This window comes from Camelus bactrianus, chromosome 7 (genome assembly GCF_048773025.1).
Source record: "Camelus bactrianus isolate YW-2024 breed Bactrian camel chromosome 7, ASM4877302v1, whole genome shotgun sequence".
NCBI classification, from domain to species: Eukaryota; Metazoa; Chordata; class Mammalia; order Artiodactyla; family Camelidae; genus Camelus; species Camelus bactrianus.
Window position 1 is genome coordinate 12,584,897 of NC_133545.1, and position 26,972 is coordinate 12,611,868.

The 26,972-nt window shown below is 38.2% G+C and overlaps 1 protein-coding gene across 2 annotated transcripts in view; it reads left to right on the top strand.

Moving 5' to 3' along the window:
- KDM7A (lysine demethylase 7A) overlaps positions 1-26,972 on the top strand; it is a 77,408-nt gene that overhangs the window by 36,099 nt on the left and 14,337 nt on the right. For both annotated transcript variants that reach the window (XM_074366924.1, XM_074366923.1), the window contains exons 3-12: positions 2,540-2,657; positions 7,772-7,932; positions 9,779-9,920; positions 10,202-10,388; positions 11,569-11,731; positions 15,009-15,096; positions 16,049-16,155; positions 18,942-19,033; positions 21,322-21,411; positions 26,103-26,312. In XM_074366924.1, the coding sequence (XP_074223025.1) occupies positions 2,540-2,657; positions 7,772-7,932; positions 9,779-9,920; positions 10,202-10,388; positions 11,569-11,731; positions 15,009-15,096; positions 16,049-16,155; positions 18,942-19,033; positions 21,322-21,411; positions 26,103-26,312 (1,358 nt within the window). The remainder of the gene's footprint in view (positions 1-2,539; positions 2,658-7,771; positions 7,933-9,778; positions 9,921-10,201; positions 10,389-11,568; positions 11,732-15,008; positions 15,097-16,048; positions 16,156-18,941; positions 19,034-21,321; positions 21,412-26,102; positions 26,313-26,972) is intronic.

Consider the following 26,972-nt stretch of genomic DNA (forward strand, 5'->3'; position numbering starts at 1 on the left):
GTTCGGCAGAGCTGGAATTTGAACTCGTAGCTGTCCAATCCCAGATCTATTTTAATTCTAATCTTTTCTGCCAAAATGAAATTAAAACAATGTAACATAGTTTACTTATCAAATGGGCAGTTTGTTTTTTCTCTTTGTCTTTTTCTCTCTCTCTGTCCCCATCTCCTCCCTGCTTCCCTCCCTCCCACTTCCCCCCCTTCCCCCACCTTCCTTCCATGATGATGTTTACTGTAGGCCTCAGGCTTTCATATAGGCTACTAATATATAAGAGTATGAGTTACCTACCACTTTCCTGGAGACGGTTTTGCAATATGTAGCAAGTATTGTAAAAATTACCCTGAGGAATTAACGGGGGAAGCAGATTTAAGTATATAAATATTAATCTCAACTTCGTTTGATGAAAGGTTCAGAATGAACTAAGTGCTTAAGAATCAAAAAAGGATTATAACATAATGCATCTACATTTATGTCTTAAAATTCTAGGCTGCCTTTAAATTGTTTTTTAATATTTAATAAGGAGAAAATGCCAATGATAAGAAAGGCAAGTAAGATAAACATTATGATTCCAGTTGAAAATAAAATGGAGTTATGTATCTGTATATATGTAGAGTAAAAGCCTGGTCATACCCTTGAATTTTTATTTTTCTAATTTTTTTAGTGGAGGTACCAGGGATTTAGACCAGGACCTCATGCATGCTAAGCACGTGCTCTACCACTGAGCCATATCCTCCCTGCTAACCTTTGAATTTTAAAAGTGATTTTTAAGTGAGAAATAATGCACGAAGGATAACTTAGTGGTATTTTCTAGGAAGGTTGCTTAATGATTGTCAGTTTTTTCCATGAGTTTCTTTTTTTTTTTTTTAAATGAGATTTATTCTCTTCCATATTGAGGGTCTGACTGCCATAATTTACTTGGGAATCTTGTTGTAGGCTCTTAGATATGAATAAGCCTGATTTCCACTCCAATTGATTATTTAGTGTAACTTCTTCTTATTCTTATGAGGATTGTTGACTGAAAAAAAAATGCACAACCTGAAAGTTGAGACTTACGTTTTATTGGCAGACATTTCTGAGGACCTAAGCTGGGGATGCAGCCTCTCAGGTAGCTCTGAGAGACAGCTCCAAAGACTTAGGGGGGTGGCCAGAATATACAGAAGTTTTCTTTACAACAAAGACCAGGTAGTTCGAACATCAAAAGATTACTATTAACTAAGGAAAATGAGTTATCACAAGTTAAGGAATTTAGTGCTTTTCTATGTATGAGAAGGTGCAAAAGTCTGGGCTCATTGAAATCAATCCTTTGGTATGTATCTGCTATCTAGGGCCAGTATCCTGTTCTTTCTCATCCTGAGTCTCCTTTGGGTACAGCTTTGGGGATGGTGGTAGCGGCCGGGCTTCCTGCTTATCTGCATCCTGAGTTCACTCCGCTCACCATGGGGGCAGTGGCTGATGGCTGCAGTGCCCTTTTGTTTACTGATATGACGGACAATAATTTTCATTGACAGGATCCAGCATTATTTTATTTTTATTATCTTTGTAAGGTGAAGGGTTGAAATAACTTAGATTCATATAGACATCAATACATTTCCCAGAATCATAGAGGTTTTAGGCTTAAAAGTGATTTTTCAAACTTAAAAAAGATTTAAAACTGAAATCTTTCGCTGATACCACACAAAAGGTATGTAGGTGGTGCCACTCTAGTGGAAAGAGGAATGAGACCCAGAGGCCCTACTTCGGCCTTTTCTCCATCTTCCCTTTTATTGAAGGTTCCTCAGCACAGTCTGAAAAACAGCACTCATCCCCTTCACTTCCACATTGAGGAAACTGGACCCTGACACGCTAAGTGATTTGCCCAAGGTTGCAGAGTAAGTTACGGCTAAACTAAGAGTCAAAACCGAGTCTCCTGACTTTGGCTGCTGTGCCTGTTCAAGATTGTAGCCTCCTAGAGCTGCAGCATCACAGGACCCTTGCTTTAGAATCAGCCATAAGTTATTTATTTTGTCATCTCCCTTGCCTTCCTTTCATTATGCTGCAGTCACCTGCTATTCCTTGTGTCAGTCTAACCATGCTCATTTTGGGAATAAATCTTGACATAAACAAGAAGGGAACTGTGTTGTTAAAGTAGATTTTCGATGTGGGATCAAAGGCCTTATCCTGAGAGGATGATTTGGATGGTCCATGAAAATCATATTATAACCTAATATTCTAGGGAAAACCATGGTTTTAAATAATTGTGAGATTTTATAGTATGTGTAAATGTGGATATTATATCAGGTTCAGCCTGCTAATTTGAATTCCTTGATTTAATTTTAAAATCATTTTTGAAATACAAAGATTTAAAGAAACCCACAGTTAATTGCCTTTAATTGCAGCATTACATAAGGTAAATTTTACTTCTTCAGCCTTAGAAGTGCGTTTAAAAATGTATTATTGTTCTTGACAGTTGTTATTTCTGATTATATAGACAACAATGATTAGAAAGTGCATAGTACCACTAGTTATAAAAATGTTTTCTTTTTTTAATCTTCCAAAAATCTAGTGAAAAAGAGGAGGAACTGGCACAGGCATGACTACACAGAAATTGATGATGGTTCCAAACCAGTGCAGGCTGGAACTAGAACTTTTGTGAAGGAATTACGTTCTCGAGTCTTCCCAAGGTATGGAAACCTGTTCTGACCAAAGAAAATTTAAGAATGTTACCTAATAAAGCGACGGTATCTAAAGCAGCGTTTTCAGTCTTCAGGATGCAAGCCATTGTTGTCTCAGCCAGCTGTTTACTTTTTTGAAAATGAAATAGAAAATATTGGTACATTGCAAGTAATAGGGGTAAGCAAGCATAGTTTAATGGAACTTTTGTTATATGTGTGTGTACTGGATCACTGTGTAAAAATGTATTTCTGAACTGTGGGTCTCAGTCCAAAAAGTCTGAAACACACTAATCTGAGGCAGTGTCTCCCAGCACTTGGTTCCTTACGTTACGCAGCTGCTGCTTCTCTTTCTCTGTCACCTCACCTACTCTACTTTCATGCTGTATTTCTTCCTTATGTTGTTTTCCTGTCTTCACCCTCAGTCTACCAGAAGTACCCTCGACCATTGCTCACCCTCTGGTGGCAGCAAGACTGGGCTTTTTGATTTTTTTTTTTTAAATAAGGGAAAGTATTTGAGTTATCTGTGGCTCAAAGAGTGTCAGAAGCATTACACAGCATTTAATCATGCTAACTTAGATCATTTCCTACTCACTGCCTGACATCCATTTAAAGTGATAATGCTTAATAGGCTTCTTACACACGATCATATCCAGGCTTATTAAAAAGAGGAAGCACAATTTAAATTTCAATCACAATATCACAGTCTAGGGGGAGGTGCCAAGATGGCGTAGACAGACTCACAGCTAACCCTCTCCCACAAATACCAAGAATGACATCTACAAGCCCCTGAATTGCACAGAACTCCTACTGAACTGGCAGAGTGTCTCTCGCTTCGAAATACAGGATTCTCACAAAATCCAGTAAGGAAAAAAAGAAAAAAGAAAAAAGAAAAAAAAAATCAGTGCAGGACCTATCCCGAAGGGAGGGAGCAGCGTAGGAAGAAAGTCACCCTCGTGCTGGGATGCCCCCTCTTAGCTGGGAGGTTAGCAGGGATGGAAGCAGAGTTTCTGAGGCTCAGAGAAGAAAGTGGCAGCAGCCTGGCAAACAAAACTAAGAGAAGCTGGCATGGAGGGTCCCTGTGATCCCCAGCCCTAGACGCAAGCCAGCAGAGACAAGCTGGGACTGGCTGCTGGAAATTGTTGATGAGCCCGGGGAGAGGACTGGGGCCCATTGCACAGAGGCAGCCTCAGGGGACTGGAGGAGGATGTAAGCCCTGGCCGGGGGTGTGTGCAGAACAGAACAGCCTGGGATCCCCCCATAAAAGAGCACCACTGCTGGTGTGTGTTGGCGGGGAGGGGCGCAGTGCAGCCAGGCCATAACCGCTGTCTCCATTTGGCTCCATTGCTGGTGCATTCTCATGAGGAGAGAGGTGGGGCTGGGTCATAGCCATCGCCACCTCCCAGAGGCAGGGCTGAAAGCTGAGTCCATACCCAGGGGCCCTGCAACCTCATAGACGGGACTGAGATTTGTTTACAGCCCCAGGCAGAGAGAGTGGATTTGATCTGCTGGTGCCTTTGTGAACCTGTACCTCTGGGACAAGCAGGCGGTGATTGGGAGTTGTGGCACACAGCAGGGGCGAGTACAGGTATTTATAACAGGCCAGTATTCACCTGCGAAGGCGGGGCCGGGGTCTGCAGTGACCCTGTGGTGCACCACAGGTTCACCCGTGTGACTGCACGCTCGCTGTGGCGGGTCCTAGTGCCTGACATTGACTGATCTGCGCTGGTAGTTCCGGGGGCCCAGAACCTGGGAGACACCAGAGCGGGTGGCTGACATTCCCGCAGCTAAGGTGGGGACAAAGCAGCTTCAACAAACAGTACTTTGTAAGCCTGTATAACAAATGACAGACAACACCACGGAGGGCACATCCCAGTGGACATCTCCTGTGACCCTTCTTCCCAACTGAAGTGCTCCAGCCATGCCTGCCACACACCACAGCTCAGAAATGGGTCTAGAAGCCTCTATCCCCGCAACAGGAGAACAGACCCGGACCCTGTCAAGACTGTGACAACTGCAGAATGAGAAAGGAGGCCCCGAACAACAACAACAACAATCAGGGCAGGCTCTGATCACCACAACACCAACCACACCTGCAAGGAGGCAACAGCCAACACACACAGAAGAAACGTGGCAGCCATCCACAGTGAGAATAGCCCTCACAACGAAACTGCTAGACGCACGCTTCTACGTAGGAACGCTCCTCCTTTAAATAACAACAAACAAACAAAAAACAGCCCTTCAACCACAGTAGATAATGGTTACTCCCAAATCCACAGAGCCAGAGAAATATAAGTAAAATGAAGAAGCAGAGGAACCACTCCCAACTAAGAGAACAAGAGAAGTCCCCTGCAAGAACGATCAATGAGACCTTGAAGTCTACTAGATCATGACTTCAAAAAGGGGGTGATAAAAGCACTGAAGGAAATGAGAGAGACTATGAACAGAGACAGAGGATACTATACGAAGGAGACAGAAACTATAAAGAGGAGCCAATTAAAAACAACCTCACAGCCTGTTACGGAATTATTTCAGGTCCTGTAACTGTAAAATCCTTGCTACTTCTTCAGTCTCTAGGATTCCTGGCTGTTCCCCTCCCTTAAACAGAAGCATGAATTATAAGCAGCTTCTGTTGGCTCCCTCATGTACTGAGGGGAAAAAACGTGTATGAAACACAGTGGTTTCTGTGTGAGTTTTGTGATACTAAAGGCCCTATTCTCAGATAGTCTCCTTTATCAGTTTCAAAGTCATAGGAGATACATCTCCATTTGTTTTCATTGATTGACTTGAAGCCTAGGGCCAGAGTTCTCAGCCAGGGTCTGTGGGCTGGCCTCAGAGAGGCTTATGAGTTTCCCAAAACTGTATAAACAATTTAGTGTTGATGTGGGAATGTGAATTTTTCAGTGAGAGGAGTCATAGCTTTCATTTTTTTCAAATAAGTTTGTAACCCAGAAGAGAAGTATTAAAAATCCTGGCCCAGTGATTCCTGTGGATCCTCTGCCAAAAGTACAAAACACAAACGAGAGCAGGTTACAGAGATGGTCACAAATGTCCACACTCTGCGTACCGTTAATTACAGGTCTTTGGTTTTAACTCCATAAACCTCCACATTATTTAAAAACATGGTAGAGTGACAATAATGAACTAAATTACATGTGCTTAATGGGATTAACATAGAAGTGTATAAAATAAAATGAATTTTAAAACAAAGTCTTTTGAGACCCTTTTTTACATAAATGATAACTTTTAAAACATTTATGTATATAGGTGTATGGATGTATATATGCATCAAATTTTTAAAAAATAAAATGGGGTTTTGTTACGTATTTGTTGTACTTTTTTTTTACAGTTATATTTAATAGATATACTTCCATATGTTACACAAATTTACCTCACTCCTTAACTGCTGTGCAGTTTGCACTGTGTATATATATATATACACCATAACCATCTCACTATGGTGTATGTTTAGTTTGTGTCCAGTTTTTTTCTTATAAGTAATGATGTACCTGTATTTTTAGCACTTGTACGTATATATTTTTGATCAACAGGGGAAGTAAAACACCAAACATTTTAGATGACAGAGTACAAATGATCTAGGATTCTCCCTTAGAAAGGAGTTTAAGGAATTGTTAAATGTTCAGAGGTTGGGGAAGGAACGCTTGTGGATGCTTATGAGGAAATTAAAAGGCAGTACAGAACTCAGTCACACACAGGAGATTCTAAGCCCTCCACTTACAAGACTATCCAAGAAAAGTCTGTCTTGATTTTTTTAGGCCTCAAACTGACCTTCCCTTATTTAGAAGATGGGAAGATCAGAGCTCAGTAATTCAGAGGCCCAGTTTCTCCTGTCTTCTCCTTGATACCTAGGCTACAGATGGCATCGAGACAGTTAACATGATTGTATAAATGGAAACGGTTGTGTTTTAACCTGTGACACAAGTGTTGCACTTAACTTTGAATGTACAAAGAGAAAGAAAAATACCATATGAGATCGCTCCTATGAGGAATCTAAAAAAAAAACCAAAACAAATATAAAACAGAAACAGACTCATAGACATAGAATACAAACTTGTGGTTGCCAAGGGGGTGGGTGGTAGGAAGGGATAGACTGGGATTTTAAAATGCAGAATAGATAAACAAGATTATACTGTATAGCACAGGGAAATATATACAAGATCTTGTGATATAACGAAAAAAAATGTGACAATGAATATATATATGTTCATGTATAACTGTAAAATTGTACTCTACACTAGAATTTGACACAACATTGTAAAATGACTATTACTCAATAAAAAATGTAAAAAAAAAACTTTGAATGTACAGAGCTGCGTTCTGTGAGCAATTGGGGGATAAAATCTAGAACATCCGCATTTAAAGAGATCTTTGATTTACAGTTAGATACAGGACAGCGAAAAGGGACAAACCACACATAAGTGTAATGCTTGTAATGTGTTAATCATCAGAGGGCAGCTGGAGGTTCAGCAACCCTTTTTAGTGGCTTAAGGTGTCAACTTACTAATACTTATTAAAAATACTGGTTATAACAGATTGTTTAAATCAGGAGTTCTTATTCTCAGGGACCACGAATGCTAGTCATCCTCCAGTGTGCAGGACAACATGAATTGTTCTGTGTTCCGTGAGACTTTGTAATGTCTAACAAACATTTGTGTAGAATTTTATACCCTACACAGCTTGTGTTGAGTGGCTTCTGATCTTGTTACTTCTTTTAAATCCAGTCATTCTCTACAACTAATTGTAAGCACCTTGTTTTTCTATTGTCTTTTCAAGTGTAGTTTACCTGAACATTTATGTATTAAAATACATATTTTGCTATAAACTAATCTGTTTTTTTCCTCTTGTTATAGTTAAGGCGTTTTATGTAATACATATATATTTTTTCCAAGTATATATATTGAAGTAATTATCTATGATTTTTACTTTCGGATTAAAGGGGTTTTATAAGACATTTGTTATAAAAAGGAGAATTAGGTATGATAGGTTGAGAACCACTGATATAGATATAATATAGTATGTGAATTAACCCATTACCAGAGTGTTTGTTATTTTTTTTGACTGAACTTATCGACAAAGATGACATTTTACTCTTATGCTCTCCTTAGTGCCGATGAAGTCATTGTAAAGATGCATGGCAGCCAGCTGACACAGAGATACCTGGAGAAACATGGATTTGAAGTCCCTATTATGGTCCCCAAATTAGATGATCTAGGACTCAGGCTCCCTCCACCTACTTTTTCTGTTATGGATGTGGAACGTTATGTAGGTACGAACTTGATTCATTTAAGTACTTGGGAAAACATGGTAAAAGTAAAATTGATATTATCCTAAAAAATATTAAAAGTTGAATGAAGAGATTTTAATTTAGTTCAGTTTCTAGGTCAGAAAAAGTGAAATTCAATATCACCTACATCAAAAACTATTTTTTTCTCAGCAGACCGACATTCAGAAAACCGGAAAGTAACATTTTGTGTGTTTTTATTTACTTGGCCTCGTCCTATTGCTTTTTTTGTTGTCATCAAAATTTCTGACACTTGCTTAGGAAAAACTATTACTGAGGGGTAGCTAGAAATATGAGGAAGAAAATGTTGGAAAACTGGATTGGTTCTAGGCCTCTGCAACAGCGTTCAGGTGCAGGATTTCTAGATCCTGCTTTAGTGACCTCCTGCTTCCTAGAGAAAAGCCAGGAAAAAGAGAAGTTCATTTTCAAACCTGTTTTTATATTAATGAGTTGGAGATATTGCCATTTAATGATGTCTGGACTTAATTTGATATATCGAAGTCCATAAAGGCATGAGAAACAAGGTGGAAAATGCTTGTGGCAATATTGTTGACATTTTCAGTCACTTCTGATTCTCATCAGGGTATTTAGAGATAAAGCTGACTCTATGTAGGTCTCATTCCTTGTTAGCAATAGGTAGAGACTATTTGAGGATTAGATCTCAAATCTATTTTGACTCAAATTGTATATCCTTTACAATACGTTATCTCCTGACCATGGAATGTCTGAGAACATGTCCCTTTATTGATCCTTTGGTTGACATTGATAATCCTTTCACTGAGGAAGTCCAATTAAATGTCGTGACTTCACATTCAGCTGGTTTTGAATTATTTGATAAATTAGAGGATGAGGATGAGGTTTACCCTAAACCTGTTTGCATAGATAGCACTGTAAAATAAATAGCTAGTTTAATATAAGTGTAGGAAAAATGTTCAAACTACTTGATAGCTAACTTTTTAGTACTGCAAAGCACTTCAGTTAACAATTATTTTGCCTCCAAAGTATAAAAGTCTATTTGGCAATTCTTTCTTAACTTACATAAAATTACATTAAAGTAAGAAAATGACATGTATTTGTTTTCTGTTGCAGATTGATTAAGTATTGCCATATTTTGAATTTCACCTTATCCTATAGGACGTTGTAAAACCGATTATGCTTTTTAGAGTGACGCACTGTAGTGAAAGCAATACCTCATGGTTTTATGGGAAGGTTGTAGATCAATCCCATTTCAGAACTCCTTTCATAGACACTGATATGAACTGAAGTTTGCTTCCTAACCACTCGTTTTTTCTTGAAGCAGAATGTTAGAGGAGAAGACACTACTAGGCAAGAAGAAATTGTTTGCTCTGGTTAATTTGTTCACTGATTCCCCAGTGACAGATTGGTTCTTCAAAATGATGGGCTTAGAAGCTTAAGTGTTAAAGAAGTGAAAGGGAATTCAGTCTCCTTATTTTGTGCACGAGGACCTAAGACCCAGAGCTTATGGTGCGGTTTCCACCTACCAATATAATGCATTTTTGTCACGCTCTGCACAAGAAATCATTAGTATATAGAAAGCTTTGTAAACATACAAGGTTTTACACTTAGTGCTAATTATTCAGCTCTGTCTTAATTGCATTAACTCTTTCCTTCAAAAATTGTCCCTTTGTTCAAAAGTTACAGTTTGACTTAAAAAGTAAGGATATAGGAAGAATCTTTGTCTGAGCTGTGTAGTTTTATGGATGGCTTAATTACCATATGAAGTAAATACGGTCTTTAAAATAGTTTTGTTCAGGGCGTCTATTGATGAAACGCTTCAGCCCAATAATAAGACTATAATTTTTCTCTGCAGGTGGTGACAAAGTGATAGATGTCATTGATGTGGCAAGGCAGGCAGACAGCAAAATGACACTTCACAATTATGTTAACTACTTCATGAACCCTAACAGACCAAAAGTGCTAAATGTGATCAGCCTTGAATTTTCAGATACAAAGTGAGTAGTTCTGGATGTTTTGGTTTAGTCTTCTCAGTTAGCTATATGTAGTTAAATGATGAATTTATGTTAGTACGAAACACAATTGTGACTTTCAAAGTGGTCCAGTGATATAGCTACGTTGTAAATTTTGCTTTGGCACACTCAAACTTTAAGTATTGCTGTTAGCCTTGAGTTCCACTTAATTTCGTGGTTTGGGTTGAGACAGGAGATGCAATTTTAAGAAGTTTTAATTTGCATGATATGGGTGTGTGTGTATACGTGTGTTTGTTTTTTTGAAGGATGTCTGAATTGGTGGAGGTTCCCGATATAGCCAGAAAACTTTCCTGGGTGGAAAATTATTGGCCAGATGATTCAGTCTTTCCCAAGCCATTTGTTCAGAAATACTGCTTAATGGGAGTGCAAGACAGCTACACAGATTTCCACATTGACTTTGGTGGAACTTCAGTTTGGTACCATGTTCTCTGGGTAAGCTTGGGGTATTTCTTTGTTCTCTTATTGACAGAAACATAGAGTCTTATTTTTCCATGAGTGCATTCATTTGCAAAGAGGAAAGCTTTAGTACTTTTCCAGTAGGATCTATCATTTTAAATGCTTAAAGAAGCATTATGATTTTTTAAAAAATTCCAAGTGATGGAAGAGCCATGAGTTCTTAATTTATATTTAAATTCTCTTTTTTTGCCCCCCATGTTACAAATTAATCTCTTTTAGCTCTTTGTCTCTTTTTGTTTTGTCTTCCCCCCAGTCACATTAATTAATCCCTGATTCAAATACCTGAGAAGGAGCAAAATTACAGTAATAATTATTTCTGACCTAAAGTTCAGGCTAAGACAGCTAGTTGAATAAGTCAGGAATGCCCATAAAAATACTAATTCTCCTAGGCAGCTTATAGTCACCTTGCTTCATCTGGGACTGTGCAATTCTGTACAGTAGCCACTAAGCACCTGTGGCTAAATTTAAATAATTAAATGTAATTTAAAATTCATTTGCAATACCCACATTTCAAGTGCTCAGTAACCATATAGGGCTTATAACTACTATATTGGATAGCACAGACATAAAACATTTCCATCATCACAGAAAGTTCTTTCGGACAGTGCTGATCTAGAATCATATCTTCGTCTGTATCAAACGCCTGTGCATCAGCGATGCTCTGGACTGTATTTGATGCTGTGCCCTTGAGCTCCTCTTCTTTTTCTCCTTGAGAAAGCAAAGGGTTAGTTCATTGAAGTTTACTTACAGGCCTTTAAAAATAATTATAATCTTATAAGTCTTAGGAGAAAGGGCAAAGTTTGCAGAGATGACTCTCTGAAACCTGGGGCCTATGAACATGTATTTACTTCTATACGTTGAAAATGAGATCAATAGGATGTTTGTGATTCTTTACCCTCCTCTCTTGTAACTATCTCTCCATCACTACTTTATTGACTCCTTGCCGTATTTCAGAGGGGGCGCTTTAGCTGCTGCAAAGATTCTTATTAAGGGCAATAGCTATTGATCAGGTATGTGAAATATGTCTTTTTGAGCCTAAAAAAACTGATCGTTATCTAATTTAATTTAGATCACTGTATTGGGAAATTGCACCAATATAGGCCATCCTAAGAATGGCATTTCTTTTTTCAAAAATAGCGTGATTACTTCCTTCTAGGGCGAGAAGATTTTTTATTTGATAAAGCCAACAGATGACAATTTGGCACTCTATGAATCTTGGAGTTCATCTGTGACCCAGAGTGAGGTGTTCTTTGGAGATAAGGTGGATAAATGCTACAAATGTGTGGTAAAGCAGGGACATACCTTATTTGTTCCTACAGGTAAGGTTTTAATCCCATCCCCGCTCCGCATAGTGGATACTCATCACATGGAGTCAACTTTTAATTAGAACCCTGACTTTAACATGTTTGGAAAGTAGCTTTATATAGCCTGAGAGATTATTCTGATCTTGGACTTTCCATTTCTGTGCTCCTTAGAGGAACTTCTCTTGTAGTTAGGACTTGTTTCAGTATTGTGTTTGATATCATTTGCCTTCATTTTAATTTTTATTCACAAAAATTCACATACCATAATGCTTACCCTTTCAAAGTGTACAATTCAGTGATTTTTTAGTAGATTAACAGGGCTGTACAACCATACCCCTCTCTAATTCCAGAACATTTCATCACCTCAAAGAGAAACCCCATACCAATTAGCAGTCACACCCCACTTCCCCTCCTCTGAGCCCCTAAGCAACCACTAGCGTACTTTCGGTGTCTGTGGATTTGCCTCTTTCAGGCATTTCATATATAACACGTGGAATATGTGGCTTTTCATACCTAGCTTCTTTTAGTTTGCATCATGTTTACTAGGCTCATTCATGTGTAGCACTTATCAGTACTTCATTACTTTTCATGACCAAATAATCTGTTTTACAGATATACCACATTTCATTTGTCCCTTCATTGGTTGATGGACATTTGGGTTGTTTCCAATTTTGGGTTTTTATAAATAGTGCTGCTTTGAATATTTGTGTAAAAGTTTTTGGGTGGAGGTTTGTTTTAATTTCCCTTGGTTATATACCTAGTAGTGGAATTGCTGGGTCATATGGTATATCTTCTTTGGAGAAATGTCTGTTTAAATCCTTTGCCCATTTTTAAGTTGGGTTGTCTTTTTATTGCTGAGTTGTAAACATTCTTTATATATTCTGTATACTAGACCTGTATCCAGATATATGATTTGCAAATATTTTCTCACATTCTATGGGTTGTCTTTTCACTTTCTTGATAATATCCTTTGCACAAAATGTTTAAATTTTGATGAAATTCTCTTCAGTTTTAACTGGTCAGCTCTACATTGATGTCAAAGGCAAAGCCTGCTATAAGAATCTAGGCTGCTGTCCTGGGACAGTTAGGAGGCAACAGTATGTTTTGAGGGACCCTAGGAAGGAACTGCCTACCAGCGTTAGCTATAGCCTCAGGTATAGGTATCAGGTGTGTCATTTTGAGACGTGACTGAATGCAGGGTATGGACTCCCCTGGCCAGTGGTTTTGAGAACTGCATTTTTCTGATTTGGGTGACCTTAGTGGCTGCAGAGTTCACAGGGTTCTGTCACAGGCCTTGCTTTCTTACCTTGCCTCTGGAGTATACAATAATAAGTATGCATTGAATAATGAATGAATAAATGCATAGAACTACCAAAATTTATAAATCTAGGTACACATCAATATTTTCATTGTGAATGGGCCAACCTCCTCCCTTAAAAACCTTTCCCCGATGCTCCCATTCATAACAGATATTTTGTTATGCCCGCTTCACATTCATCGATAATATAATTTCTTACACCAATTATTCCCCCCCAAATTGATGTAATGACCTAATTAGATTATAAAGAAGCAATTAAAAGTAATTTGTAATACAATTTTATTTTAAAGTGTGCCTGCTTGGGCATAGCAGCATTAGAAGACAAAATGAAGTCTATAGCATTGGTGCAGATTAATGGTTCTCAAACTTCATTGACAATCAGAATCACGTGGAGGGCTTATTAAAACACCCCAGTGGTTCTGATTTAGTAGATCTGGGGTGGGCCTGAGAATTTGCATTTCCTTTTTTAAACACCTTTATTGTGATGTAATTCCTGTACAATAAACTACACGTATTTCAGATGTACAATTTGATGAATTTTGATAGATGTGCACACCTGTGAAACCACCACCACAATAAAGATAGCTAACATTTCCATCACTCCGCAAGAGAGAATGGGCATTTCTGACAAGTTCCCAGCTGAGGCTGTAGCTGCTGGTCTGGAGACTATTTTTGAGGAACCACTGCTAGAGATACTGTGATTTTCCCCCCCCAGGTAGTTGGTAACTGATAAATTTCCTTCAGTTTACAGGCTACCCAGTTGTATTCCTCGAAAATTGTGCCAAAATCATGTGAAAGTAATTTGTTTATGTATTAATGGAGTTATAGCTTGTACGCTCAGACAGTAAATGACAGATTTTGTACTTAAATGAATGCAGAAATTGAAAGTCCTGACTAATGCAGGGCAATTTTTTACTATAAGGAACTGTCCTGCATGGTGTGTCCCTGGCTCCTGCTCACAAAATGCCTCCTGATCATTGTACAAAAAAGGCCCCCAAACATGCCAAATCACACTCTACAGGCAGTACTGCCTCTTTTGAGAACCACTGATCTACAGAATTTGCAGCCGACATAGACTTCAAATTTTTGATTTCAGAGTCAAGCTCAAGACTGCCTTTGAGCACAGAAATGGGCACCACTAGAAAGCCAGTCTTGTGGGGAGTTTTCTGATACTGTGTCAGAGCACAATGAGGGATCAAAGTATGAAAAAAATTAAAAATAAAATATGAAAATGGGATCTATTTTAAAGCTAATTTTTACATGCAGAAGTATACGTATATATTTCTTTTTATTAATATAAAGTCTTTCTGCTCAGTCTATAAACCTTTCTTTCAAAAATTAGGCATCCTCTCTTAGAAATGAGCCTCATTTTGAAAACATTTTTATGGGAGAATATGATTTTTACTGCCAACATTTATGTTTATAGGGCCATAACCTTGCATAATGAAATTTGAGTGACCTACCTTTTCTTTTTTAGAGGCAAGTCCCCACTTGAGTTCCACTGATCCTCCTCTGCTTGGTCCATAAGGGCACTTGATTCAGGATGACACTAGGGAGGCCAAGCACTCATCCAATCCCAATATTCATTGAATGAAAATACCCTTACCTCATTCTAACCAGATTTGACTTGTCTCAGAGTAAAATCTTTAATAAAAAGTTAGATTGTGTTTTTAAACTAAAAAACTAAAGCAGCAACAGCCGCAGAAACCTTCACCTATCTGGTACCGTGATTTTGCCTGATTGGGTCAGTGCATTTGTTTCCTTAAACTCAGCACAGAGCCTGGCATATAATACTCATTTAATAAATTTTTCAGTCAGTGAATCTCAAGATCATAATAGACATTAACTTCTCCAGCACTGAAGTATGACATAAACTGATTTTGATATCTTGTGTTTCTTAAAACAGGTAGATATCACATTTGTGTGGTTTAAATATTGGAAAATCACTGATTTATATACTTTGGACCATTTCAGGGTGGATTCATGCTGTGCTCACTTCTCAGGACTGTATGGCTTTTGGGGGGAACTTCCTGCACAACCTTAACATTGGCATGCAGCTCAGGTTTGTGTCATCAGTATGTAAAGGATCTTTTGTCCTTTTTAAAATAGGACTTTATCTAAAAGTTAAAAAAAAATCAACAACATATTTAATTGAGATCTCATGGAGACAGGCCCTGAGAAATTATTAGGAACTTTTAACGAAAGTATTGTCTTAAAATTTTGACAGGAGAACACCTTGATGCTTTTCTGATCTAAAAGAAAAAGAATAATTTACTCAATTTGAGATTCGATACCACCTCACAGCTCAGCATTTTGTAAAAGTGAATAGGCTCCCCTATGGCCATTTTTACAGTGGGTGTCGGGTGGTGGGGAAGAGTACCCCTAAGTAAGACTGCTGTCAAAGCGACTGTTGTCAAAGCACCTGCTTTAATTTTGCTGTGGGTAAAGGATTAACAGTTCTTTCCCCTTCTGCATGAGAATTTGACTTTTGAGTCATTAACTGTTTCCCTGGTAGCTTAATTGAGAGAAGAATGTAACGAGGCAACATTGCTTATGGTAGAGTGTTTCCTGATTGATAAACTGCCTCAGGGCTGGGAGAACTGGAAATACCTAGTAGGAAGCCATATCTTTGGGCTTTCCTGAATGTGACTCTTGTCACTTGGCATGCCCATGAGCAGCCCCGGAAGCCACGTGCCTATGAAGAGCTGGTTTCCAGACATGTCGTCACGTTGATTGTAGTGGAACCCTTGTAAAATTCCTTCTGGGATAAGACCCCAAGGTGTGATCTTTTTGAAGGCCAGTGTAAGTTCTTCAGTTTACTGTCCAGTTTGTTAAGATCAGACCCGAATGAGTTCATAGTTCAGCCTTATCCAAATGTGGTGGTGTTAGGCAATATGTAGACTTGATGGGTCTTATCTGTCATGGCTGATTTTATTTGCCTTAAGTTGGTTGCCTCCATTTAAGTTTGAAATGCTAATATTAATATTACATTTCTTCAAATTTTATTTATTTAGGTGTTACGAGATGGAAAAAAGGCTAAAAACACCAGATCTTTTCAAATTCCCTTTCTTTGAAGCCATATGTTGGTTTGTAGCCAAAAACTTGCTGGAAACCCTGAAAGGTAATTAATAATCCGTACATTTTATTGTTTCATACGGTGCATATTTGTAAATTCACTCAAAGCCACTGATACAAAGAGAGGCTGTTTTTTTAATATGGTGCAGCTGTTGTCCCTATTTTATTTTTTTAAATGTGTAATTTCCCTCCTGTCAAGAACCTGTTTAGCAAATTAGCAAATCTCTAGTTCATAGTCTTAAAAATCAGATATATGAGGAGCTGTGTCGGAACAACACAGGTAATAGTGAAAAATGTTCATTTCCCCCGGGCCTCTGGTAGCCTGCACTGTCAGGCACGTCGAAGCGCCTCACTGGCAAAAATGCAGTTGAAGCCAAGGGACTGTTACCTAAAATGTGTTCCTAAACATTTGCTTTCAGAAGTCGAGGGAGTAATTTTCACATCCTGAGAGAATCAGGTAGTGCCTGTGCCGTTACCATTGCGATCATTATGCGGCCAGTATGAGGCAGCAGGGGCACAAACCAACTGATGTCAGCCTCGGTGTCTGTTGAAGAAAAATGGTTTTTTGGGGGGTTATTTCCCTTTAAACATGAAAGCTACCTTTTTTAATGTGGAATTTTCAGATTTTAGTGTTTTGTCTTTTGGTTTAATAGTCTTTGATCAGTCAAGTTGGAGACTGTCACTTCTATTTTATCTGTTTTTTGCTTTCCATGTACTTGTGCCCATGAAAATGCAGTCCGTGTGGTTTTTGTGTTGTCTGACTTTTCTAGTCAGTTTGCTAGTAGTGCCGCTATTATAGTTAACTCCCAGAAGAACAGATATAAACAGATTAAACAGTAAAGTCTGTTCTAAAACATTTGGGTTTTTTCCCATTTAAAAGTTACATAAGAAGAAAAGGTAAAATGAAAAGAAACAACCAATAACTAATTTCCCAGGATAGCATGCACAGAATTAAATGGTAAAACTCATTTGTGGTTTCTTTCCTTAAAAAGGTAGGGGGAGATCACTCTCTTTGGAAGGAAAAAGCAGTAGAACCCCATCCCACACCTGGGAGCACTGTGCAGAGGTAGATGTCTTGGCAGTGACGGCTGTACAAGAGGGAGGTCAGATCCCATGGGTGAAGAGGAGCAGGTCTTCTGCGCAAGACCAGTCTCTGCTCCAGAAATGCATCCTTATCCTAAATCCCTGACTTGTTCAGTGTTTTCATGTATTTTTCTTGGCCGCGGGAATGTCTCAGTGGACCCACAGAGTCGCCATATATGGTTTTCAGTAGAATACTGGACAGTAAAGTTCATCATCTCCTCTTCAGATAAAAGCCTAGGAAAATAGGAAAACTTAGAAAAACACATAAATGTCCTTGTTTTCTGGAAATAAAACCCAATTACTGAATCCACCAGATAAGAGATTGGCAATTCAGTACTCAAAGTTCAGAGCACCTTTTCCATCTTTCTCTTCTCTTTCTCACACACACATACATACACACACACGCATACACACACCTAGGGTAATGCTTTTTCCCTAATGTCTAAGAGGGGCTCATCAGTCAACTTTTTAGAGCAAATTAAGAATTTATCTGAAAGACGAAATCTTAGTGTTCCTTTTGCAGCCACAAGCAGCAAATTGTTTAGTCTTACCTTCACGATTTAGCCTTTGTTTTGGGCCATTGAGAGTTCAGAAATATTGAGGTCTGATTGAAAACATGACCCGTACATTAAAAACCTAAAAAAAAAAAGATTGCTGTAAAAGGATATTTGTAGATCAGATTTTAAAATGTTCTCATCAGCCAGGTCAGTACAGGATACCGGGCAGTACTAGTAAGTTAATCCAGTCCGTTTGGCTAGAGCCACATGACCATTATACCAGTTCCTATCATCCTCGGATTCATCCTGGAGCAGGAATGGTGGTCTTGTTTCCCCATATTGTATTATTCTTTTATCCCTGACCTTTTAATTTTCTACCGTGGCCTGTTATTTGCCATGTCAGACTGTTGCAAGGCTTATATGATGGGTTAAATGAGTGTGGATTATATAAAACTTAACTGTGTTAAGTGTCAGTATTATTAAAACAGTGAATCAATTCTGGATTTATGTAAGTAAATTAACCACTCGGCAGAAGTTAATTTTTTTGCTTTTGCTTCAGCTTACCTGAATTTTAGACCACATCGAATATATTTTGTGTGAGTTTTAGACAATCAGTCTGATTTTAAAACCCAGAAAAGACATTTGTGTGTGTATGTGTATTTGCCTTTATAATAATGTAATATGTCATGCCTGTAGCCAGTTGTATGGATCACACACTGCATACACACACACTCTCATACAGTTTAAAGAATTACAAGGCTGTCAGTCAGGTCAGCTCTACCGAAGGTAAAGCAAAACTGGCAAGGTCCCTTAGAGACAGAGAGGCTCAGTTATTTTCCCCATTGCACCCTTCTGCTTCCCTGCTAGAGAGAGAACCATTATCCTGACTTCCGTGAAAATCCTCTTCTTCAGTTTTATCACCATGTCGCTAACTAAAATAGTTCAGTTTGTCCATTTTTAGACTTCATATGGGTAGATTCCTGTTGACACTTTTATGACCTATCTTTTACTCAGAGTTATGTTTGTGAGCTTTCCTTTAACTGGAGCGTTTGGTACCACTACATTTAATGTAATTCTGTTTCTTTCTGGCCTTTTCAACTGATTGGGGTTTTTTTCCCCTTTTTTTTTTTTTTTTTTTCCTTTCTGTTACCCTGGAAGTTCCACGATTTGATGTTTGGTGGTTACTCAGTACCTAAAGTTAGTCCCTTCACTGCAGAACGCTGACCCCTTTCTTTCCACTTCACTCCCACAGAACTGAGAGAAGACGGTTTCCAGCCTCAAACTTACTTAGTACAGGGCGTGAAAGCACTGCATACTGCTTTGAAGTTATGGATGAAAAAAGAAGTAAGTAGTTTTCTTTGGTGAAATAATTGCTAATTTTTACATGGCAAGGTTAGGAAAACAGAGTCCATATGCTGTTGTGGCAGCACTTGTGAGTGGGAGTAGTAGAAGGAAGGGAAATCATACTTCAAGCACAGCCTGCATTTGATTAGACACTGTGTACAGATGTGCTGGCGTGTGTTGATGAGAATGAAGTACCTAGGCATTTCATCTCAGAAAGAAAGTAAATTCGAGTATATCTAGGATACTGACTAAGAAATGAACATGTAGGTATAGAATAATAGTAACTAACTTTGAGCTCTCAGAGCGTGCTAACCACTGTGCATAATCCTTAAACCACATAATCTTCAAAGCAACTATACAAGGTGGGGGTGCTGTTGTTATTCTCATTTAACCTACAAAGAAGCTGAGGTTCAAGAGTTTCAAGTACTTGCCCAAGATAACTGGTGGAGCTAGGCCTTAAAGCTAGGTCTCTGTTTGCAAAGCCTATGCCCTTTTCCCTCTGCTAGACTTAGGTAATAATGAAAAGAGAGGCCACGGTTCAAGAAGGAGCTTTCCATTTTCACTAAATGTGATCTGGTCTGTATTTGAATCCCACTGCCTCTAACAGGTCATCCCAGATCTCCGTTTGGAATTAGTGTGTCCTTTGCTTGTGCTTCTATAGCGTGTTTCTTATGCCAGTGGACAAAAAGTAAAGTGTCCATGTCCTCTTCCCTAGGTTTATCCGCTCTTGAAGAACAGGGACTCTCTCTTCTTTATTTCCTTCCTGGAACTTTACACACAATGCTTTAATAAGGGATAAATACTTGAGCTGATGAAAATACATTTCCATACTAATTTCTTGAATGTCCACTTGAAATAAAAATCCTTCTCTTAAGAGATATTGGAAGACAGTAATTAATAGGTTACGCACCCAATAATTTTATGCTCCCTTTCACTTACTCATCATTGCTGCATACCACTGTGTAAGCATTCAGGAAAAGCAAAATCATGTCTTTCAGTGTTGAAGATGTCATCATCTAAATGACGAGTAAAGGCAGAAACAGATTACCAAAGTATATATAGAAAGTAACAAGGTGAAAACAGAATAAAGACTGTTGCAAAAATTGTGTAATTCCTTTTCTACTGAAGGCGTTTTCAACTTTGTGTGTTTATCAGAATTGTATTTAGAGCTTTTTAAAGATAAACTTCTTGCATCTTTCCCGAGAGATTCTGATTTAATAGAGTTGGGGTAGGATCTGAACTTCTGTCTTTAACTTTGTTGGTGATTTTGATGCACAGTAAACTTCACCAACAATAGATGCTGTTAATTCATTACATTTGAAGTGCGCTTTTAAAAGCATGACGTTTGCATTTTAACTGTTGCGTTTAACCTTGCTCTGAGATGAGAGGCAGCTCAGCATTGTGGTTAAGGGCATGGACTCTGGAGTCAGATGCTTCGATTCAAGTCTTAGCTACACTCCCAATAAACCGCTGACATCTGTGCTTATATTCCCTCGATTATAACATGAGAATAATAGTGGTATCTCGGTCATAGTGCTGTTGAAAGGATTTGTGAGTTAACACTGGTAAAGTACTCAGCTGTGTCTTGCCTAGCACAGAGTTACCACTTAATGTAACTGTTGTTCTTAGTTGGTTTTAAAAAATTATGCTAGAACCAAGGAGAGGATGTAAAGCAAAAATGACAACTAGTATATTGTGTCTAAAAAATCAAAATGTTCTTAGATATAGAGATTAATATTTGGAAATAGACATAATAAATAATGACAGCAATTGGCAGTTCAATAAATACGATAACTCACCAATTTCTCTTTCCTATTGATGGAATCTTTTCCCTATTTTGCTTTTGATATTAAAACAAAACAAAAAAAACCTTCACAAATTAGACTTCTGTTGAGAAACTAGTGTTATTTTAGTGCCTATATTCCCCCTTACAAATCCTTACATATTAGGAATTAATTGTAAGGCTTAGTTAGTTACCTTACTAATTACAGTAGTATTTAGAATTACAGTAAGCTTTGAGGTGTAGAGTACAAGGTTACTACTCTGTATAGAGCAAAATTCATAGTCAGACAAATTCATCTTTAACTCTGTGTAAGAAGATTATATAAATTAATAAGGATCTCGTTAGAAGATATTAAACCAACCACATGAGCTGCTAAGACCTGGCTTGTTGGTATTTAGCTTTGTCTGTGAAATCTAGAGAATCCAAAATTGATTTAGTAAATTAGTTTTTACATATTAAAATGTAAATAACTTTTGTTGTCTTCTCTTTGTTAATCCAAATACAGCTTGTATCTGAACATGCCTTTGAAATTCCAGACAACGTTAGACCTGGACATCTTATTAAAGAACTTTCTAAAGTAATTCGAGCAATAGAGGTAAGAGTAGAAACTATCATCTAGGTGCTTGGTTACTGTCTGCTTGAGAAGCCGTTGGACTTCCCATCATACTACAAGCATTTAAAAGCCCTTATACTCTTAGAAGAAATAGAATGAGCTGTGTCTTGGAAGGAGTCTCAGGTTTTCAGGCTTCCAAAGTCCTACAGAGATATCCAGAGTATTGTGTCATTATGAGGTAAAAAGGAAGCAGCTACCAGGCTCCTTCAGATTCTTCAGGTTACCTCAGTCATAAATACAGAATAAACAAAGCTTTCAGATCCCATTCATTTCTGCAATGCAGAGATGAATACATTTTAGAAATTAGAGAAAGAGAAAATGGAAGGTGAGTAAGAGCTGGGGGAAGCTGGATTGAAAAGAGGGACGACGTAAGTGAGGTGCAGCAAGGAGGTCCTCTTGGCTGAAAGTATTACAGCAACTCGGTTACGTAAATGCCCTTTGATAAAAGCCTGAGATTAGGTGTTTTAATGTATGTGTTAGGTCTGTTCTAGGTACTAACGAAAGGGGGTTTTTAAAGGAGTTCTTCAGGGAGGTAGTTCTGTTAGTATCTATCTTGAACAGAAAAGAAATTAAGTGTAAGAATGGAGGCTAACTGATAATTTAGCAGCTTAATCTAATCTAGATTATGGCTGTGTTTGGGGAACAGAAAGAGGTATACATCTAAAAGATAGTAAATTGTTGAGCTTAATATCCTTGAATAGAATATTTCATATAATTTTCAGTATGTTCAGTTATGGTAGGAAGTTATTTTCTGTTTTTCAAGAATTGCGTATAAATGGATTTTTAAAATCAAAAGTCACATGTTTAATCTTAAATATATATGTAAATGTATGAATATATAAATACACAGTAACAACCAAAGCAAAGAATAAACTCAGCAAGAACGGTGTAGGTCTGTATGAAAAAAACTATAAGTCTTTACTAAGAGAAATAAAACTATAATTGAATAAATGAGAGTGTCATTTCTGAAATGTGTCAATTCCAAATTAGTATTACAAATTGAAAATGGTAAAATATATGTGGAAAAGTAATTGGACAAAAATAGCCAATAAACTTTTTTTTTTTATATCTGGGGGATAGAGAGTACAGAAGGCAGGAAAAATGGCAGTAGAAAAATGTACAAAGAAAATAGAAACAAGTATTTCACTAAACAAGAGATAGAAATGGCCAATCCAGTAAAAATATGAAAAATATTCTCAGTATGTGAAAAAATATTCAGCCACATTTTGCTAAGTAATTTATGATTTTAAATGATCATTTATCAAATTGGCGAAAATAAAATTCCATATTTTTGCTGTTTTGATAGGAAGTATAGAATAGTTTATGCTTTCTAACCGGCATATCCCATGATCTAGCATTACTTTAATAAAGTAAATAAGAGGATTCCAGTTAAACTTTAGATTGACCATACCTATTACCACTGTCACCTCTTGGAACCAAAATGAGAGTAAAAGAATAAAGATGACACCCCCAGAGACAAAGAGAATAACAGAGATGAAGACGCCAACAAAATTTTGGAAGCTGAAAACAAACATACAGGTGGTAACTGATTCTGCAGACCAGAGGGAGCTGAAACCTGTGTGGGCAATGGGAGAAGACCAGAAGCAGATCGTCCCAGTATAGCAGAACCTTCAAAAAGTCAGCAGTCAGGGACACTAGGACCCTCTGGATATGAGAGTGGAGGTGGGGTTGAAAACAGAATTAGTTAAAGGTCTATTTAAGAAATAAATTGATTTCCAAAGCCCTGCCTTGACCCATGTCGAAACCTAGAGGTTTAATTTTTTTGAGAGTTTGAACTCGAAACTGGACTTTGGGACACTGAACCCAGCTGAGAAAGATGGATACTATACTGAAAACAAGAGGATTAAGTGAATGATTCTTCTTCCACTTAGCTCCCCAGACACAGGCAGTCTGGCTTATACTTCCCAGGCCAAGAGCAAGATCCACTGATACTGACAATTTGAAACTTTTAATTACAACAACCCAGAGTCCTGTAGTGAAGCCTATCAGCTGACAAAGCCCCACTCACTCAGAGCCCCCAATTAGCTTTTTCCTCTTTACCTGCAGTGAAATGTACGGATCATAAAAGATCCTCCAGAGAAAAAAAAGTAAATAATGCCTCCATGAAAAAAGAACAGGAGGCTATGCCAGAGGAACATTCAAAGAAGAAAAGGGGCTCTTGGAAGTAAGAAATATAATATTAAAAAAATGTAGTGGAATGGTTGGAAGATAAAGTTGGAAATATCTTCCCTGAAGTTAAAAACAAAAGACAGAAATAGAACAGAAAAATTAGATTTTACACAGTCACTATCAAAATAATAAGAGCTCCAGAAAGAGATAACAGAGGAAACAAGGTTATCAGAAGAATAATCAAAGAAAGTGTTTTAGAATTCAAGGACACATCTTCCCAAATTGAGAGCTCTACAGAATGCCTAGTACAGTGGGTGAAAAAAGACCTATTCCAAGGCACATTTGGTCACATTTAGAAGCCATGTAACAAAGTTTATCCTTAAAAAGCATTAAAGAAGGAAGTATGGGTCAAAAACAAAGAATTGGGACTCAGAATAATACCAGATTTCTCAGCAATAACATTGCGAACTAGAAGGCGATGAAGCAAACTCTTTAACATTCTGAGTGGCAGGAGGATGCCAGCCTACAAGTCTGTGTTTCAGCCAAGCTCTGAATCAAATATGTAGTAAAGTAAAAATTGGTCAGAGAGGCAAGATCTCAAAAAATTTACCTCCCATGTTGTCTTTATCAGGAAACTCTTATTAGAGGGTGTACTGAGAGGGAATCAACTAACTGTGAGGAGCCCTGCAATTCATTCTTCTAACAGTTACTGAATACTACTGTGTGCCGTCAGGAATGGGCTTAGAGCACTGAACAAAACAAAGGCCCTGCCCTTCGGGCTTAGTAAGAAGAGGCTGGCCATAAAAATCTTATCTCAGGAATCGACAAGTGCCATGAATAAAAATAAAGAAGGGGAAAAGGATAGGGAGTGACAGCCAGAGATGGTGGTGGGCGTTGCAGTTCCATGTGGTGGACTGGGGACAGGTCGGGAAAGGTCTTTGATGACATGCACGGCCCGGAGAGCAGCTAGTCCAGGTCGGATCAGGAGAGTGAAAGGCTCCACACTGGTTGTTCATTTGAAATTCAGATTTAACTAGACATCTAGTATTTTATCTGGCATTCCTGTCTAGGACGTCTGTCTCCAAAGAACGATACAAAAATTGATAGATTATTTAATGTGTTTGAATATTTGCATTCTTCTAGTGGGGAATTTTGGGATCAATTAATGCTAAATACACAGAAAACAAAGCAGATGGAGATGAGGCAACTCAAAACTCAAGGGAAAGTCAAAGGATGGAAAAGAAAGGCGTAATAATAGTATGTTATGTGGCAGCGGGTTAGAAATAATTTTCATTGAGTCCAGTATAAATATTGAATATTGAAGGGAGAGAGTGTGTGTGCTTTTAGGTGAAATATGCAAGGATTAAGACGTCATCCCACAGAGGAGGAATTCAGTAATACCTGAACTGAAAAGCCAGGAAATAACAGTTTAAACATGTTCTTTAGAAATTTAGAGGCAAATAACTGAAACAACAACAAAAAAACCCGAGCTACTAGAGTTGGCAGTGCTGGGTGGTATACACACAAAAGAACTGAAGACAAGAACTTGAACAGATAGATACACACACACTTTCACAGCAGCTATATTCACAGCAGCCAAATGGTAGAAGCAACCCAAGTGTCCATCATAGAGGAATGGATAAACAAAGTGTGGTCCATACATCAATAGAATATTATTTCAACAATAAAAAGGAATAAAATTTTGATACACACTACAAAATGAGTGAGCCTAGAAAATATTATGCTAAGTGAAATATGCTAGAAACAAGGGGACAAATGTTATATGATTCCACTTACATGTAGTTCCTGGAATGGTCAGATCCCTAGAGAAGATAGAATGGTGGTTGCCTGGGGCTGGGGCTGAGAAGGGATGGGAGTTACTGTTTAACAGTTTACATTTGAGAAGATTCAGAAGTGGAGATGGATTGTGGTGATGGTTAGACAACAATGTGAAATGTACTTAATGCCACTGAACTGTATGCTTTAAAATGGTAAATTACATAATTGTTACCACATATTATGTGGTACAAAATTATGTATATGTTACTACAATTTCTAAAAACTTGCAAGTTGTTATCTCTGAGGAAAGAGAATCAGATGGGGAAGAGTAGACTGCACTTTTCATAATATGCTTATAGAATTTTAACTTTTAAAACTACACAGCTGTGTGACTTTAGTTTAAAAAGTACTTATTGATTTATGCAAATCTGTATATGAAAGAAGGTTCATCATAGGTAAGAACTGAAGGCAGCCTAAATAACTACCACTGAGTATTAGATCAATAAAGTATCTATATCTGTATAGTGGAATACTAAGCAGCCTTCAAAATGATATGAAAATCAAGGAAATATGTTCACAGTATATTATGTGGGGGAGAGGAGGGGAAAAGGTCTTGGCAAAGCTCAAGTTTTAAGATTTGGTCTTTTTTGCTTATACAATTAAACTGAATGTTTTCTGTTTTCTAAAATATTTTTATGACTGATTAGTTAGTCAGGTATGTATGTGGCTTGGTCATAAAAAAACTCTGAATTTAATTCTTAAAGGAGGAAAACGGCAAACCAGTTAAATCTCAGGGAATTCCTACTGTATGTCCAGTTTCACGATCCTCAAATGAAGCGACTTCCCCATACCACTCCCGACGAAGGATGAGGAAACTTCGGGATCATCATGTCCGAACTCCTTCCAACCTAGACATCCTGGAACTCCACACGAGGGAGGTCCTCCGGAGACTGGAGATGTGTCCGTGGGAAGAGGCAAGCTTACATCTCATGGTTACACAATAGACTTGGTCGTTTCTGAAAGATCTTTAGAAGGACGATAAAAAGAGAACCATCTGGCCATTCTTGTCATCTCATATCTGCTTAGCGTTGTGGGGGTCAGCAGTGCTTCTCCTCTGCTGGGGATGTGCTTCAGCCTGCTGGGCATCAATGTAGAAGCGGACAGGTCGTGTCTATTTGCTGACATGTTTATTGAGTGTTTACCAAGTGCCATGTGCTCTTCTAGGCTCTGGAGAAGATACCAGAGTGAGCAAAACTTGAGTCCCCACCCTCGTGTAGCTTCCATCCTAGCTCAAGTTGGAGGGATGGAAGTCAGAGACATAAATTGCAGTAATATAGTTTGATAACAAATGTTATGAAGGAAGCCAGAACAATATAGCAAGAGAAGAAAGGGGCTGGGGTGGCTGCTGCTTTAGCTAAGGCGGTCGGAGAGCCTCTCAGGTGGGGGCGTTTGGACTACACTTAACTAGTCAGATGGATCCACAGATGTGAGGACAAGCACTGCAGGTGGAGGGAGGAGCAAGTGCAGAAAGCCTTTCTCGGACCCAGCAGCATCCGCTTGGATGGCTGTTAGACTGGGAGGCTATTAGAATAAACCCACTGAAGTTGTGAGAAACGCTGGCCTGATGGGCAGAG